Source organism: Mustelus asterias, chromosome 8 (genome assembly GCF_964213995.1).
Source record: "Mustelus asterias chromosome 8, sMusAst1.hap1.1, whole genome shotgun sequence".
NCBI classification, from domain to species: domain Eukaryota; kingdom Metazoa; phylum Chordata; class Chondrichthyes; order Carcharhiniformes; family Triakidae; genus Mustelus; species Mustelus asterias.
Genome location: NC_135808.1, coordinates 121590314 through 121608911, shown reverse-complemented (window position 1 = coordinate 121608911; position 18598 = coordinate 121590314). Strand labels below are relative to the sequence as shown.

Sequence of the window (18598 nt, the reverse complement as noted above, 5' to 3'; positions counted from 1 at the left end):
AATGTGCCACACCTATAGGTTGTATGCTTTTAGCCCTCCTTTTAATATAGTCACAATAAGATGATTACACTGTGGAATGTGGTTGCTTTGGGACTGGCGATTGAGCAAAAGGTTTTTCTTTGGAGAAGCTTGACTGCATAATCATTGAGCAGCCTGGTGATAATGCACCAAGAGACCAAAGTGAATGTACTTGAGCAAGTCACCCAACTCCCGCACACCGCTTGATTTGAACACTGCTTCTTGACAGTGATGTATTGGGTGTTAGGTTGCTGCCAGTCCATATAAAGAGAGGTTCAATTAATTTAGGTGGATATCTGCATCCTTTTGTTGTGAGGCTCCCTGAAACTGTGACCAACAAAGGATCCTTGTAGCGGACGGGAATAAAGATGCTTTGACTAGTATTTTGCATAATTACCCCAGGTGAATTTAAGCTGTCTTTTCCTTCGTATCTCATGGCAGATTAGCTAGGATGTTACATTTGAGCAGTCTTGTCAAGTTGATTCCATCATCCATCTGGCTTAATGTTTACCAGTGGAGCCTCAGACTGGGCTGGGAACCAACCGCTTGTTTTGATTTGAAATTTCAGGCAAAAACACCCAAATGTCAAGGAAGTAGCGTGAAATTCAAGTGTTACCCAAACCAGGAAGATTTAAAGTTTCAATTAACATTCTGCATTTGGTATTCTTGGACTCTCATTGTTATAAGGTCATGGCATATGACCAGTTACATATATAAAGGGAGGAGTCACCCTAAGTCTGTGTGTTGTTAAATTCTTAAAGGGACAGTGCCCTTGCACCAAATTGGTCATGAATGAAATTACGAATCATGCTTTGAAGGTGAAAGTTAGCAAGATAATAATAAAACCCATACCAACAATGCAAAGAAAGGGACACATCTCGTCCTGTCTCCTGACTAGACTTTTATTAATTTCTAGTCGCTTGCATCTCCTAAATTATTTGCTGTTTATGTTTATTTTCTGTTAACTTTTCTTTTTGCTTTGTAATCCACCGGTCATTTACTCTAGAATAATTCATGATTCCGTGTTGGCTTTCTGCGTCCATAACACTCAGCATCCACACACAGGCAATGCGATCAGAGACACTAAACTGAATAAACTACTCCTTTAGTTTGTTTTTTTTTTAAAGAAAATATTTGGGTGGGAGGCTATAACTTAATATGGCATTTGGATCATTTCACTCTTAATGTTTATGGCGTCCTTTTAAACCTCAATCAGTTTTATGGTCTTCTTTACTTTCTACACTATTAAATTGTTAAAGAATAAGAGACTTTATTCACTGTCCATTGGATGAAATTCATTCTCCCTTCAATAGCTGTAGTCAAGTTTGTTAGTTGGTGTGAGAGCTAATCCATGGTTTGCTAATCTGATGAGGCATATAATGTGCTCTATGGGAAGTTTAAATGTTAGACTGTTGGTAGGTGATTAATTTCTGAAATTGGAATTAAGCTAAATGAATGCAGTTGAGAGACATATTTTCCTTGCCGGTGATTCATTTTACAGCTATAATAGGAGTGATGATAGTAAGTGTAGTTTGCATTTCTGCACCTATTCGTACCATCTACAATCTCAGTATTAGAGCTTAATCCACCCGATTCTGAAGTACTTCGGAAAGAGTAGTAATTGTCCCTGAAATCTGGACAGGTACAAATCAAGAATGTTGTGGTCCACCTAAAGGGAATGCAGAAGAAAAATAAACAGGGAATAAGTTCCCTCTCTAAGTACACTATTTCCTCTCCCTTTCCCACCTGTCTTGATCTTATATTCTTTTTAAACTATAAGCCAACTTGTTTGTACTGGGACCTCTGCTATTTGTGATATATATAAATGATTTGGAAGAAGGTGTAACTGGTGTAATCAGCAAGTTTGCGGATGACACGAAGATGGCTGGAATTGCGGATAGCGAAGAGCATTGTCGGGCAATACAGCAGGATATAGATAGGCTGGAAAATTGGGCGGAGAGGTGGCAGATGGAGTTTAATCCGGATAAATGCGAAGTGATGCATTTTGGAAGAAATAATGTAGGGAGGAGTTATACAATAAATGGCAGAGTCATCAGGAGTATAGAAACACAGAGGGACCTAGGTGTGCAAGTCCACAAATCCTTGAAGGTGGCAACACAGGTGGAGAAGGTGGTGAAGAAGGCATATGGTATGCTTGCCTTTATAGGACGGGGTATAGAGTATAAAAGCTGGAGTCTGATGATGCAGCTGTATAGAACGCTGGTTAGGCCACATTTGGAGTACTGCGTCCAGTTCTGGTCGCCGTACTACCAGAAGGATGTGGAGGCATTGGAGAGAGTGCAGAGAAGGTTTACCAGGATGTTGCCTGGTATGGAGGGTCTTAGCTATGAGGAGAGATTGGGTAGACTGGGGTTGTTCTCCTTGGAAAGATGGAGAATGAGGGGAGATCTAATAGAGGTATACAAGATTATGAAGGGTATAGATAGGGTGAACAGTGGGAAGCTTTTTCCCAGGTCGGAGGTGACGATCACGAGGGGTCACGGGCTCAAGCTGAGAGGGGCGAAGTATAACTCAGACATCAGAGGGACGTTTTTTACACAGAGGGTGGTGGGGGCCTGGAATGCGCTGCCAAGTAGGGTGGTGGAGGCAGGCACGCTGACATCGTTTAAGACTTACCTGGATAGTCACATGAGCAGCCGGGGAATGGAGGGATACAAACGATTGGTCTAGTTGGACCAAGGAGCGACACAGGCTTGGAGGGCCGAAGGGCCTGTTTCCTGTGCTGTACTGTTCTTTGTTCTTTGTTCTTTTTCTTTGTTTGTGGGGAAAGAATCTGGCCGGGGGCTGAGTAGATGGAGAAGTCTTTTGGGCTCGGGCAGAAGGTCAGCAGCAGCTGAGTCCTGGTGGGAGAGGGCTAGAGGGATTTTATCTGTCGAGGGCTATCGAGCAGCTTTTGAATCACAGCTTGGATTTGGGGATAGATCTGCTCGGAGCCAAAGGCTGGCAAGGAAAATGCAGTAGGTGTTGTGCATAGTGGCACCTTTTTTAGGAGGACCTTGAACCTTAAAAACTAATACCCAGAAGTCAAGTAGCTTGGAATTCAGCTATGACATCAGGAAGATTTAAATGTTTTAATGTATTTACATCCTGGATTCCAGGATTCTTGTGGTTGCTTCTGAGGTTGAAGAATATGACTATTTAGGTCTGGGAAAGGCAAAGCCGCATGAGTGTGTATGTTATGAAATTCTTTAAAGGATAATGTACCTAGTTCTCAAGTAAAAATTGTGAATTATCTTTTGGATGTAGAAGTTAGTATTATAATGAAGCAATAAGATTCTCAGACAGTAATTTGACATTTTAAGAGTAAGCTACTTATTAGTTATTCTAATGGTAGCAATCCAATGCAGTAATGTCAGATTTCATAATCTAAAAGCTTATGATTTGAGCCTAGCCTCTGCTGAAGGGAAAACACTTACTCAAAGGTTCATCCTTTAGCAGAACTTGGTTTTGTATCGTTCGAGTGATTCTAATTAACTTTTAATTTTGTGTTGGGTACAGAGGATTGCTGAATGGAATTAGAGTAATATTTGACTTCAGAACAAGATTCTTTTTAATGCATAATGAAACTATGATAGGGTGTTATTTTTGGTTATAATGTAATTTCGCTTCCCTATGTGGTATTTTTGATATTAATGAAATAAAATATGATATTAGTTTGCTCAGCTCTTGTTCGGGTCTGTGGTTCCTGGTAGTATTCATTACTTTTTTTTTAGAAGTAAGGAGTAGTGTTGATGAGATGACGCTTTGCAGCGTTTCGGCAAAACATTACACGAAGCTATCAAATGGTAGGATGTCACTTTATAGCTGCAGTGTTCCAAATCAAAAGGTGGTAGAGACAAACATCTTATTAAACACCCTAAGATGCCCTCGTGCACCTGTAGGCAGTTAGAGGACAATGTAGGCAGCGAGTGTTACCTGGCTACAACCATGTGTTCATGCTTGGTCTTGGTCAGGGATCATGTGCTGCACAGGCCCTTAAAAATTAAAAAAAATTAAGTGTTTACTGGACAATGGAAGCTAAAATAATATAAGAGCGTGTGACGCCTTTGAACTTCACCTCTTCTAGCTGATGATTTGTTCCCTCCAATTATGTTTTTCAGGCTAACGAACACAAATATCATTCACAAAACTCCAGAATGGACCTTGATTGCAATTGTGCTTCTTTCAGTGTGAGTATTGTAACTTCATTTTTGCTCAGAGGTTAAAATAAATGATAGTGGGTAAATCAGGAGGCCGTGATTAATAAGTCAAAATATCTGCCAAGAAAATGGACAATGACATGAATAAGGACATTGAGAGGTAACTGTTTGAGGTGCTGGAAAAGAGGAATGAGTCTTGATGTCAACAGTAGGAATTTAGAAGAAAGCATGTACTTAGGAAAATGTGGTCAGGGAGGGAAATGCACAAACACAAAATACTTCTATAATAGGCAGTTTTACAATATATATTTTTCAATTAGGATTAATTGCTAGATTGTACCTCCTTTACTTTCCTTCTTGCCTCACATTTGTTCAAAGAACAGGATCATTCTTGTGATGCAGTTATATAGTGCTAACATGAAGCATCATCGGATTATTTAATCATGGGCATTGCGGCCAAACCTGACCTTGTCCTCATCTGATATTAACCCCAATATGTATTTTACAGCAAAGACACTTGTTTGTTATTGGTTGTACATTATAGGGGAAAGTTGCAATCCCTTAGTTCTTTTCTGTGTTGTTCAATGTAAGCGTGCTCTTATAACTCTAATCTCCACGAAAGTTTGCAGCAAGACTTGGTTGAACAAAAGTCTTGCCCAATATACCTTTCATTTCTTTAGCCCTAGGGCAGCACGTTGGCACAATGGTTAGCGCTGCTGCCTCACGGTGCCAGGGACCCCCGGGTTCAATTCCCGGCTTGGGTCACTGTCTGTATGAAGTCTGCACGTTCCCCCTGTGTCTGCGTGGGTTTCCTCTGGGTGCTCTAGTTTCCTCCCATAGTCCAAGAGATGTGCCGGTTAGGTGCATTGACCATACTAAATTCTCCCTCAGTGTACCCGAACAGGTGCCAGAGTGTGGCAACTAGGGGATTTTCACAGTAACTTAGATGCATAATTGTCAACTTAATTGTTAATGTAAGCCTACTTGTGACACTAATAAAGAAATAAATAAAATAAACATTCTAGGAGTTACGTGTTGGATACAAGTTCTTTTTCAAAAAATATGTTGTTCACAATGCCAACAGTAGTGATACTTGTGAGTTTTGTAAATACATAAAGAACATGGAAAACGAAGGAAAGATTAGGGCTGATCGGAGACAAAAAAGGTACATTGCATGTGGAGGCAGATGATGTGGCACGATTCTCAATGAATACTTTTTATCTGTCTTCACAAAAGGGGGATAGTGCAGATATTGCAGTTAAGAAGAAGGAATGGGATAAACATAGAAACAGAAGATAGGAGCAGGAGGAGGCCATTTGGCCCTTCAAGCATGCTCTGCTATTCATTACGATCATGGCTGATCATCCAACTCAATAGTCTAATCCTGCTTTCTCCCCATAACCTTTGATCCAATTTGCCCCAAGTGCTATATCCAGCCGCCTCGTGAATACATTCAGTGTTTTGGCATCAACTGCTTCCTGTGGGAATGAATTCCACAGGCTCACCACTCTTTGGGTGATGAAATGTCTCCTCACCTCCATCCTAAATGGTTTACCCTGAATCTTCAGACTGTGACCCCTGGTTCTGGACCCCCCCCCCACTATCGGGAACATCCTACCTGCATCTATCCTGTCTAGACCTGTTAGAATTTTATAAGTCTTTATGAGATCCCCCCTCATTCATCTGAACTCCAGCGAAAACAATCCTAACCTGGTCAATCTCTCCTCATACATCAGTCCCGCCATCCCCGGAATCAGCCTGGTAAACCTTCGCTGCACTCCCTCGAGAGTAAAAACATCCTTCCTCAGAAAAGGAAACCAAAACTGCACACAATACTCTAGGTGTGGCCTCACCAAGGGCCTGTATAGTTGCAATAACACATCCCTGCTCCTGTACTCAAAACCTCTTGCAATGAAGGCCAACATGCCATTTGCCTTCTTTACCGCCTGCTGCCCCTGCATGCTTACCTTCAGTGACTGGTGCACAAGGACACCCAGATCTCACTGTACTTTCTCCTCTCCCACTCAGGTAGTAATCTGCTTTCTTGTTTTTGTTTCCAAAGTGAATAACCTCTCACTTATCCAAATTTCACAATAACTTCATTGCAGTGTTAATGTAAGCCTTACTTGTGACTAATAAATAAAATTAATCTACATCTGCCATTGATTAGCCCACTCACCCAACCTGTCCAGATCATTCTGAAGGGTCTCTGCATCCTCTTCACAGTTCACCCAACTTGGTATCAACTGCAAACTTTGAGATGTTACATTTTGTTCCCTCATCTAAATCATTAATATATATTGTGAAAAGCTGGAGTCCCAGCACCGATCCCTGTGGCACCGCACTAGTCACTGTCTGCCAATTTGAAAAGCACCCATTAATTTCTACTCTTTGTTTCTTCTCTACCAACCAGTTTTCTTCCCCCAATCCCATGTGCTTTAATCTCGCACGATAATCTCTTGTGCAGGACTTTGTCAAAAGCTTTCTGAAAGTCCAAATGTACCGCATCGACTGGCTCCCCGTGTCAACTCTACTAGTTACCTCGTCAAAGAATTCCAACAGATTTGTCAAGCATGATTTCCCCTTCGTAAGTCCATGCTGACTCTGTCTGATCTTGGTAAGAGTTTTAACAACACCAGGTTAAAGTCCAACAGGTTTATTTGTTAGCAAATGCCATTAGCTTTCGGAGCGCTGCTCCTTCGTCAGATAGAATGGATATCTGCTCATAAACAAGGCATACAGTTTATGAGCAGATATCCATTCCATCTGACGAAGGAGCAGCGCTCCGAAAGCTAATGGCATTTGCTACCAAATAAACCTGTTGGACTTTAACCTGGTGTTGTTAAAACTCTTACTGTGTTTACCCCAGTCCAACGCCGGCATCTCCACATTCTGTCTGATCCTGCCACTGCTTTCTAAATGCTCTGCTATAAAGTCCTTGATAATGGATTCGACAATTTTCCCCCCTACCGATGCTAAGTTTACTGATCTATAATTCCCTGTTTTCTCTCTACCTCCCTTTTTGAATGTTGGAGTGACATTCGCTACCCTCCAATCTGCAGGGACATAGTGAGAGAGGAAATGTTAGCAGGATGAAATGTATCCTAGTTGCAAAGAAAGCAAGGGTGGAAATAGATAAGCTGCTGATCATCATCTTCTCTGGCTACAAAGGACTGCTAGCATAGCATTGATGCTTAAGAGAGGAAGGGATAGATCAGGTAATTACAAGCCAGCCTAACCTTGGTGGTGGACAAATTGTTTGAAAATTTTAAAGGAGAATGTAAATCATCATTTAGAAAGGCATGGATTAATCAGAGGAAGTCAGACATGTGAAAGTCATGTCTGGCTAATTTTGAGGAGGAATAATAGCAGCTGGCAGGTTTGATGTAGTTTATGTAGATTTTGACCAGTTTCTAGATGGCAGGCAGACTGGTCAAACATTTAAGAGCTCATAGGATCCGAGGACAAATGGTAAGTTTGATTTGTTTCTGGAATGCTGTTTGCAGTGGGGTTCTGCAAGGCTCAGTGTTAGGCCTCTTGCTTTTTGTGGTATATATTCATTATTTAGACTTAAATGTAGGGTGCGTGATTATGACATTTTCAGATGATACAAAATTTGGCTGTGTGGTTGATGGTTAGGAAGAAAGCTTTAGACTGGGAAGATATCAATAAATAGGTCAGATGGGCAAAAGAGTAGCAATAGAATTCAATCCGGTGAAGTGTGAGGTAATGCTTTTGGGATGGGCAAACGCGGCAAGGGGATACCTTCTAAATGTTAGGGTTCTGAGAAATATAGAGGCACAGAGGAATCTTGAAATGCTCTAAGCCAAAATCCCAGCTGCCTGATGCCCTTATCACCCCATTATCAGCCTGCAGTTCCATTAAATTATGGTACAGAAATGTTAATGCTGAAGGGTGCAGAAAAATGTCTAATGGTGTATGTGGAGATGCCCCAGTCCAACATTCAGCCCAATTTATACACTATAATGACATTGTTCTTGAACTAGTTAGATCACATGGAGTATGTTGTTTTGGTTTGGTCACTGCAAGAAATAAAGGTGCATGTGTTAAGGGTTTAAGGGAGGATTCAGGAGATTGAACCCAACTGTAAGGAGAATGAGCCATGAGGAAAGATTTTAGAAACTCAAGTTCTACAGAAGACAGTATGAGTGAACATTAATAGCAAGTCTCTTTGATGTTAAAACAAGTTATTCTGCATTGCCATTTTGAGACACACATGGAAACTGGCGCCAGCAAAATCTGAATTATATTGTGGACCACGAATCGCCTTCTCTAATGAAAAAAGCTCTCTAACCATCTAAAGTCTATGTGCACAGTTCCAGTTCCATGATTTTTTTTTTAAGTTGAAAGAGCACAGGTAACATTGGCTTGCTTTTTCGTGCATTTCATGTATACACCACAAATGTTAAAGTGGTAATAGCAGTATATATGCAGTCTTAGACCATTGTTTCATAGTTTGAAGTTTTAACAATGCTACTTACTGACCATCTAATCGAAGGAAAAAATCTGCAAATATAATTTTTAAGCAAATTTTCAATTTTAAGTCTTTGTGCTACATGAAGCATTCAACATGAAACTTTTTCCTTCAATGTAGTGTCACAGTAATAAGTTCCATCAGGGTTGAAGTCATCAACAATCCTAGTTATGATTTTCAGCTTCAATTGTAATATTTTAGAATTCTTACTGCAAGCTGTTCAGCTGCAAATGCTTTTCTTTCGGCCTGCCAGGTCAGTGGGACCTCTGGGGCAGAGAAGTACTTATTAGACATTTGCAGGTCAAATATGCCACAGGCTAACTTCATAGCACCCTCAGCATTATGTTGCCTTATCTTGATATTGCTTCAGTCTGACACATTGTTTTAGCTTTACTGTCCCAGGGAAGTGTGCACAAGCAAGTATTAGTGAAGGCTTCAGTGAGCCTTATGTCTGCGTCATAAAGTCAGCTAGTGCTCAAATGTTTCATTAAATCAGAACATAGAAAGTAACTTTACTTGAATGCTTTGGTATAAATTTTTAATCAACTGTAAGAACAAATCTTTTGTCATTTCTATTACTTGGTCATATGGGTGAACGACTAATCTGTGAAACAGATCTTATGAATTTTTTAGAAAGTTTCCTGGCATAAATCTCTCAGGGTTCAGAGATAACCATTTATTGTAATTAAACAATGACATTTTAATTTCAATGTTTTTTGTATTGAATGTCTTTATAAATCTTGTATAGATTTTATAACACATCAGCTAATAGAAGTTTGGTCACCTTGGTGTTTGTCTTCACTGCTGGGATTTCAGCCATGATTAATTACAAAATAATGTTAATAGATTTATCCAAAAGCTTCAAAAACATATAGTCCCTTGTACTTTCCAGTTTTTTCAGATTGATTTTTTATGATGTTACCTCTTGGTGCCTATGAACTTATCTATTGTGCTGGGTAATTCTCAATTATCTGAATCAGTGTAGCTTAGACTTCACAATCCCCACGGAATTTGCTCTTGTATTTAAAATGGCTGAGCAATATATGATACTAAATGATGCAGATAAAGACATCTTTAAATATACTGGTAGTATGAAATGCATGCTTGTTTTTTATTTAGTTGCTCAGTATTGCTGGGACTCTTGCTACATATGAATGATATACCCTGGGTGAAAGCTAATGGAAAGCTTTCAGTGCTTGTGTTGGAAAAATGACTTGGCTAATGTTTTGTCTGAACTGGCTGATGGCACTGAATTGTGGTCAATTTTGCCAACAGACCTTGGGTTTAATCCTCTAAGATTTTCACCTAAAAGCTTGAGCGTAGTTTTGCTGTTCTGGGAGTAGAGTGTTAGCTTTGGGACATACCATTTAAACATATTTCAACTGATGTGGATCACAGGACAAAAACCATCAGTCATTTCAGTTAACTCTGCTGTTGAGAGATATACACAAGAGGCTATATTTAGCTGACATTCACAGCTTCAGAATAGATTCCAAGTGGTCTCAGTTCCAGTATGTTCTTCATTTAATATAATTATTTTCTATGTAGCATGTAAGATGAAAGTTAAATAATTTTAAGGAGAAGGAAAGTTTAACTATGATTTGGTTTAAAGAAATGAAAGACTTATCCTCATTGGATATTTTTGAAGTAGTTGTTTTTTTTGTATATACTAGCAGATCATTTAATACATTGACCCAGGTTTTCCAGGAACGATGAGATCAGTGACTGACAGTGTAAATGTTGCCATCCAGCATTGCCTGTCTAACTGTTGATAACTTATTCCATAAATTCCTGAATTTCTAATTTGAATGCACATGCAGCGGGCATGGTCATATGTCAGGAGCCACAAGGCATTTTCTTCCAGCAATTTGATGAATGCATTCGATATGAAATATTTCAAATTTGTTTGGCGGGGGTGGGGAGTGCAGTGATATTTAGGGTTGGTGCAGTGTGACAGGAATAGCGGTTGGCCACTGGAAGTAGTGACAGGAATCTTCAAAATCATCATTTTCACAATGATTAATCCTAAAAAAGTTAGAACTGAAACAGGTTGAGGTTACAGTTTCTCACGTCTCCATTCCTCCTTTTGCCAGTTACTTTAAACCTGTGCTGTCTCAGATTCTTGATCCTTCCACCAAGGGGAACAGTTTCTCCCTATCTACTCTGACTCTGTCCACCCCCTGCCCCTTTGATTTGAACACCTCTATCAAATTTCCTCCCAAACTCTTCGCCAGGAAGATTCTCTAGTCTATCTACATAACTGAAGTTCCTCACCTCTGGAACCATTCTTGTGAATCTTCTCTGGACTTTCTCTAATGCCTTCAAACCCTTCCTAAATACCCAGAAATGGATGCAATGCTCCAGTTGAGGCCAAACAATTGTTATACAAGCTTAATATAACCTCCTTCTTCTTGTACTCTTTGCCCCAATCGATAAACCTACAATACTCTTTATGTTAATTTCATGGCAACATCTGACCAATTGTTATTGTATGATGTTTTTAATAGAAGTCATCTGCTTTCTTCTAAAGATAGCAGCCTCAACAGTAAATAGTGTGTTTTCTAAAGCCTGATATTTGTATAATTGAAGTGGATGTATTGTCATGACCTTATCCTCACTATCTATGGATTTCATATCTGTCGATGACAGTATAGAAGCAGGAGTAGGCCATTCAGTCCTTTGAGCCTGCTCCGCCATTCGTTTTGATAATGGCTGATCATCAAATTCAACATCCTGATTCACTCCCCCCCCCCCCCCCCCAACCACCACTGGAAATATTCTTTCTGAATCTACCCTGTCTAACCCTGTAGGAATTTTATAAGTTTCTATGAGATTCCCTCTGATTCTTCTAAACTCCAGTGAATATAACCCTAACTGACTTAGTCTCTCCTCATATGATGGACTTGCCATCAACGTGGCTTTGTAGAAAATTGCCCAGGTATGTCCTGTATATGAAAAGCAGGACAAATTCAATTGGGATTATTACCACTGTACTCTGTCATCAGCAAAGTGATAGAAAGGATCGCAACAGTGCTATCAAGCAGCACTTACTCAGAGGCATCCTGCTTACTGCTGCTCAGACTGGGTTCAGCCAGGGTAGCACCTGACTTCATTACATCCTTAATTCAAACATGGACAAAAGGGTTGAATTCAGTAGGTGAAGTGAGAGTGACTGCCCTTGACATCAAGGCCGCATTTGACCAACTGTGGTATAAAGGGGCCCTAACGAAACTGGAGTCATTGGGAACCAGGGGGGCGGGCAGGCAAAGCTCTCCACGGGTTGGAGTCATAGCTAGCATAAAGGAAAATGATTGTGGTTGTTGGAGGTCAATTGTCTCAGTCCTAAGGCATCACTGCTGAGATCCTCGGTGTTCAAAACCCAACTATCGTCAGCTGCATCGTCAATAAGGTTTTCTCCATGATAAGATCAGAAGTAGTGATGTTCTTTGATGACTGCACTAACAGCGCTGTGGTGTATCTACACCACATGGACTGCAGTGGTTTATGAAGAAGGCTCACCACCACCTTCTCAAGAACGATTAGGGATGGGCAGTAAAAATACTGGTTTAGTCAACAACACCTACGTCCTGTGAAATAATTTTTAAAAATGTAATGTATGGCCTAATATGAAAATTCAAGACGAATCCTGCAAGCCAGTTCGATCTATGAGTTGTAATTTATTATAGAATTATAGAATGCCTACAGTACAGTAGGAGGCCATAGAGCCTGCACCAACCACAATCCCACCCAGACCCTTTTCCCATAGTCCCACGCATTTTACCCTGTTAATCTCCCTGACACTAGGGTCAATTTAGCATGGCCAATCAACCTAACCCGCACGTTACATCGGTACCAACGACATAGGTAAGAGAAGGGATGGGGATTTAAAACAGGAATTTAGGGAGCTAGGGTGGAAGCTGAGAGCCAGGACAAACCATGTTGTCATCTCTGGTTTGTTGCCGGTGCCACGTGATAGCGAGTTGAGGAACAGGGACAGAGTGCAGATAAACATGTGGCTGCAGGGATGGTGTAGGAGGGAGGGTTTCAGTTACATGGATAATTGGAGCACATTCTGGGGAAGGTGGGACCTGTACAAACAGGATGGGTTGCACCTGAACCAGAGGGGCACCAATATCCTGGGAGGGAAATTTGCTACGGCTCTTTGCGGGGGGGTTTAAACTAATTTGTCAGGGGGATGGGAAAATGAGCTGTAGTCCAGAAGCCAGTGTTGAGTGTAGTGAGGTACTGAGGTGGGTATCAAGGTTGCAGGAGTGTACTGGCAGACAGGAAGGTGGGTTGAAGTGTGTCTACTTCAATGCAAGGAGCATCTGGAATACGGTAGATGAACTTGGAGCGTGGATTGGTACTTGGGACTACGATGTTGTGTCCATTACGGAGACATGGTTAGAACAGGGTCAGGAATGGTTGTTGGAAGTCCTGGGGTATAGATGTTTCGGTAAGAGTAGGGAAGGTGGTAAAAGAGGTGGAGGAGTAGCATTGTTAATCAAGGATAGTTCAACGGCTGCTGAAAGGCAGTTCGAGGGGTATCTGCCGACTGAGGTAATATGGGCTGAAGTTAGAAATAGGAAAGGAGCGGTCACGTTGTTGGGGGCTTTCTATAGGCCCCCAAATAGTAATAGAGATGTGGAGGAGGAAATTGCAAAGCAGATTATGGATAGGTGTGGAGGTCACAGGGTAGTTGTCATGGGTGACTTTAACTTTCCAAATATTGATTGGAACCTTTATAGGTCAAATAGTTCAGATGGGGCAGTTTTTGTACAGTGTGTGCAGGAGGGTTTCCTGACACAATATGTGGATAGGCCGACAAGAGGTGGGGCCACATTGGACTTGGCACTGGGAAATGAACCGGGCCAAGTGTTAGATTTGGTTGTGGGAGAGCACTTTGGAGATAGTGACCACAATTCGGTGTCTTTCATTATTGCAATGGAGAGGGTTAGGGCCTTACGGCAGGGCAAGGTTTGTAATTGGGGGAGAGGTAATTATGATGCGATTAGGCAAGAATTAGGGAGCATAAGATGAGAAAAGAAACTGTCAGGGAAAGGCACAAATGAAAAGTGGAGCTTGTTCAAGGAACAAATACTGTGTGTCCTTGATAGGCATGTCCCTGTCAGGCAGAGAGGAAATGGCCGAGTGAGGGAACCATGGTTCACAAAAGAGGTTGAATGTCTTGTCAGGAGGAAAAAGGAAGCGTATGTAAGGATGAGAAAACAAGGTTCAGGTGGGTCGCTTGAGGGTTACAAGGTAGCAAGGAATGAGCTAAAAAAAGAGCTTAGGAGAGCTAGGAGGGGACATGAGAAGTCCTTGGTGGGTCGGATCAAGGAAAACCCCAAGGCTTTTTACTCTTATGTGAGAAATAAAAGAATGACCAGGGTGAGGTTAGGGCTGGTCAAGGACAGTAGTGGGAACTTGTGCATGGAGTCAGAAGAGATAGGAGAGGCGATGAATGAATACTTTTCTTCAGTGTTCACCAAGGAAAGGGACCATGTTTTTGAGGATGAGAGTGGGATACAGGTTGATAGGCTGGAGGAGGTAGATGTTCTGAGGGAAGGTGTATTAGCAATTTTGAAAAACCTGAGGGTCGATAAGTCCCCTGGGCTAGATGGGATATATCCTAGGATTCTTTGGGAGGCAAGGGATGAGATTGCAGAGCCTTTGGCTTTGATCTTTGGGTCCTCACTTTCCACGGGGATTGTGCCAGAGGACTGGAGAGTGGCAAATGTTGTTCCTCTGTTCAAGAAAGGAAATAGGAATGACCCTGATAATTATAGGCCGGTTAGTCTTACTTCGGTGGTCGGTAAGTTAATGGAAAAGGTCCTGAGAGATAGGATTTATGACCATTTGGAAAGATGCAGCTTAATCCGTGATAGTCAGCATGGATTCGTGAAGGGTAAGTCTTGCCTCACAAATTTGATTGAATTCTTTGAGGAGGTAACTAAGTGTGTAGATAAAGGTAGAGCAGTTGATGTCGTATACATGGATTTTAGTAAGGCGTTTGATAAGATTCCCCATGGTCGGCTCATGAAGAAAGTAAGGAGGTGTGGATAGAGGGAAATTTGGCTGATTGGATAAGTAACTGGCTATCTCATAGAAGACAGGGTGGTGATGGATGGAAAATTTTCAGACTGGAGACCAGTTACCAGCGGTGTACCACAGGGATCAGTGCTGGGTCCTCTGCTATTTGTGATTTTTATCAATGACTTGGAGGAGGGGACTGAAGGGTGGGTCAGTAAATTTGCTGATGACACCAAGATTGGTGGAGTAGTGGATGAGGTGGAGGGCTGTTGTAGGCTGAAAAGAGACATTGATAGGATGCAGAGCTGGGCCGAAAAATGGCAGATGGAGTTTAACACTGATAAGTGTGAGGTGATTCATTTTGGTAGGACAAATTTGAATGCAGATGACAGGGTCAACGGCAGGGTTCTGAGGAACGTGGAGGAACAGAGAGATCTTGGGGTTCATATCCACAGATCTCTGAAGATTGCCACTCAAGTGGATAGAGCCGTGAAGAAGGCCTATAGTGTGTTAGCGTTTATTAACAGAGGGTTTGAGTTTAAGAGCTGTTGGGTTATTCTGCAACTGTACAGGACCTTGGCGAGACCACATTTGGAACATTGCGTGCAGTTCTGATCACCTCACTATAAGAAGGATGTGGAAGCATTGGAGAGAGTGCAGAGGAGATTTACCAGGATGTTGTCTGGTTTGGAGGGTAGGTCTTATGAGGAAAGGTTGAGGGAACTAGGGCTTTTCTCTTTAGAGCGGAGGAGGATGAGAGGCGACTTAATAGAGGTTTATAAGATGATGAGGGGGATAGAGTGGACGTTCAGAGACTATTTTCTCGGGTGAATGTAGCTGTTACTAGGGGGCATAACTATAAGGTTCATGGTGGGAGATATAGGAGGGATGTCCGAGGTAGGTTCTTTACCCAGAGAGTGGTTGGGATGTGGAATGGACTACCTGCTGTGATAGTGGAGTCGGACACTTTAGGAGCTTTCAAGCGGTTATTGGATAGACACATGGAGCACACGAGAATGATAGGGAGTGGGATAGCTTGATCTTGGTTTCGGACAAAGCTCGGCACAACATCGAGGGCCGAAGGGCCTGTACTGTGCTGTACTGTTCTATGTTCTATGTCTTTGGACTGTGAGAGGAAACCGGAGCACCCGGAGGAAACCCACACAGACACAGGGAGAACATGCAGTTGATGTCCTGGAATCCTGGCGCTGTGAGGCAGCAGTGCTAACCACTACTTTCCTTCTGTCATGTGGAATATTTGACAAATGTCAACATTTAATTGCAGTATTAATCATACCTATAGATGATTGATTCTCATTGTAAATGTGTCACTGACTTTAGATAGTAGATGGTTCTTGCAAAGTTAAAATCATTTTAATTGTTGTAATCATCTGTATTCTATCACACTGACCACTTGATGGCTCTGCAAAAGCAACATAAGCCATGAAACCATAAAACTATAAATCACATTGTTCCTCTGAAATGAGTCAAATTTGGTGTTTTGCTCCTTCTTATTAGTCAGTCTAACATAGCTTCCTACTCTGATTGAAATCAACATTCAATTTTTCCACCTGAACTAGCTAAACACTTCCTTGTAAAAGCTTCAAAGACTATAACTTACTTAAATCCAACACCATCTTACTTGATACAGAGACCTTTGCGTAAAATAAAGTTAATAACCACTCCAGCCACACATGGCAAATCACAGATCTTCATGTGGACAAGAAACTAGACCTTACAGCCCCAATGAGACAAAAATAGGAAATAAATACTTGCATTTATGTAGCGCCTTTCATGATCTCAGGATGTTCCAAAAAGCATTAATTTTGAAGTGCATTCACTGTTGTAATGCAGGAGATGTGGCATCTAATTTGCATACAACAAGCTCCCACAAAACAGCAATGGGGCAATGACCAGATTTATTTTTAATTGTATTGGTGAGGTATAAATTTTGCACAAGACATCTGGAGACCAGCACCCCACTCTTCAAAATAATGCCATGAGACATTTTACATCTACCCAAGAGGGAAGATGGGGCCTTCTCATCAAAAGACAACACCTCTGTCCTGGGCTATATTTGTCCTGCAATCAACAGCACAGTAAACAGATCACCTGGCCATTATTGCTTCATTGTTTGTGGGAGTTTGCTGAGTGCAAAGCTAATTGCCGTGTTTTCTGCAGTATAACAGTTATTATAGTTTCAAACTATAATAGACTGGAAGCCTTGAAAAATGTTAGCTGATCTGAGAGAGCCAGAATGGATTTGTAAAGGGTAAGCTGACGAACCTGATTTAATTTTTTTGGGAAAGGTGGCTGAAGTACTGTACATGGATTTTTATCTCGAGTGACTTCCAGAAGACATTTGGTCAAGTCTCATAAGAAACTGCTAAAGTTGAAGCTCATGGAATTGAAAGCAAATTATTGACCGGGTTCGGAAATTGGCAGAATGACAGGAGTCAGAGAGTAGAGATAATTGGCAGGCACTCTTAATTGGCAGGCTGTGACTAATGGTGTCCTGCACCAATCTGCAATGGTCCTCAATTATTCACTGTATTTCTTAACCACTTAGGTGATCAGGGGAAGAAGTGGCATAGTGTTACTGTTGCTGGGCTAGTGATCCAGAGAAATGCACTGGAGATACGGGTTTGATGATAGTGAAATTTGAATTCAATAAAAAAAATCTGGAATTAAAAGTCCAATGGTGACTGTGAAACTATTGTTGATTGCTGTAAAAACCCATCTGGTTCATTAATGTCCTTTAGGGAAGGGAATCTGCCACCCTTACCTGGTCTAGCCTAAAGGTGTCTCCAGATCCACAGCAATGTGATTGCCTCTTAAATGCCATCAGGGATGGATAATAAATGTTGGCCCACATCCCATGAACGAATAAAAAAGTGAAGAGCTACATATCCAAACTTGCTGCTGACACAAAAACAGCGGCATTGTAAACATTGTACATGGAAGTATAGAATTCCAGAACTAATGGTAGGAAGTGTCTGGACAAAACTGTGGCAGTTGGATTTCACCGTAGGCAAGTGTGAGGTCATCTACTATGGACCTAATCAGGATAGATCAGCAAATAAAAGTAAAATATTGCAGATGCTGGAAATCTGAAATAAAAACTGAAAATGCTGGAAAATCTCAGCCGGTCTGGCAGCATCTGTGGAGAGAGAAGCACAGTTAATGTTTCAAATCCATATGACTCTTCAGAGCCTTTTTTCCTCGACTCTTCTCTTCCAACTCCAAGTTCCTTTTCAACTCCAGGAATATGTCCTTAACCCTGGCACCAGGTAGACTGCAAAGCCTTTGAGCATCTCACTCTCATCTCTGAAGTTTTCCTCTTCTCTCTCTCTCTTCCCCCCCACCCCTGCCCTGACCCTCATTCATTTGTTTGTTGTCCTTGACCTTAGACCATGCATTTTGTGCATTTTAAATTCAACTTGCATTTTTTGTGACCTCCTAGCGAATAAACGTAGCAGATATATTTAACGTAGAATGGATGAGGGGAACTTTGGTACATGTTTGGAGTGAGAGAGGATTTGAAAGCTGATGTACAAAGTGAGTATCAGGAGGACACAAATGCATGGGTTAAAAAGGTGCACTGGCCAAAACTTGAAGCAGTTTGCTTGTTTTTTTCAAACTATTTAAGCTGCTGATGTAGTGACAATAAATGGAGCTTAAACAGCAATAAAATGTTGTTGATCATTTATAGCATTTTTTAAAGTGGGCACTCTTTCAGGAGTGAAGATGTGAGTGCGTTATCAAGCAATAATAGCTCATGTTACAATCCTGTTGTACTGTCCTCGCCAGCCGTATTATCCACTTATCTGCCTGTTCAGTTTGTTAGTTTCAAGGGTTAGCCTTCATCCAGCTGCTGAGAGAAAGCGCATGT

General features: G+C 41.4%; 1 protein-coding gene across 2 annotated transcripts in view; it reads left to right on the top strand.

Annotated features, from left to right (window-relative positions):
• The window catches only part of rpap2 (RNA polymerase II associated protein 2), an 89455-nt gene that overhangs the window by 31200 nt on the left and 39657 nt on the right, over window positions 1-18598 (top strand). For both annotated transcript variants that reach the window (XM_078218890.1, XM_078218891.1), the window contains exon 10: window positions 4140-4208. In XM_078218890.1, the coding sequence (XP_078075016.1) occupies window positions 4140-4208 (69 nt within the window). The remainder of the gene's footprint in view (window positions 1-4139; window positions 4209-18598) is intronic.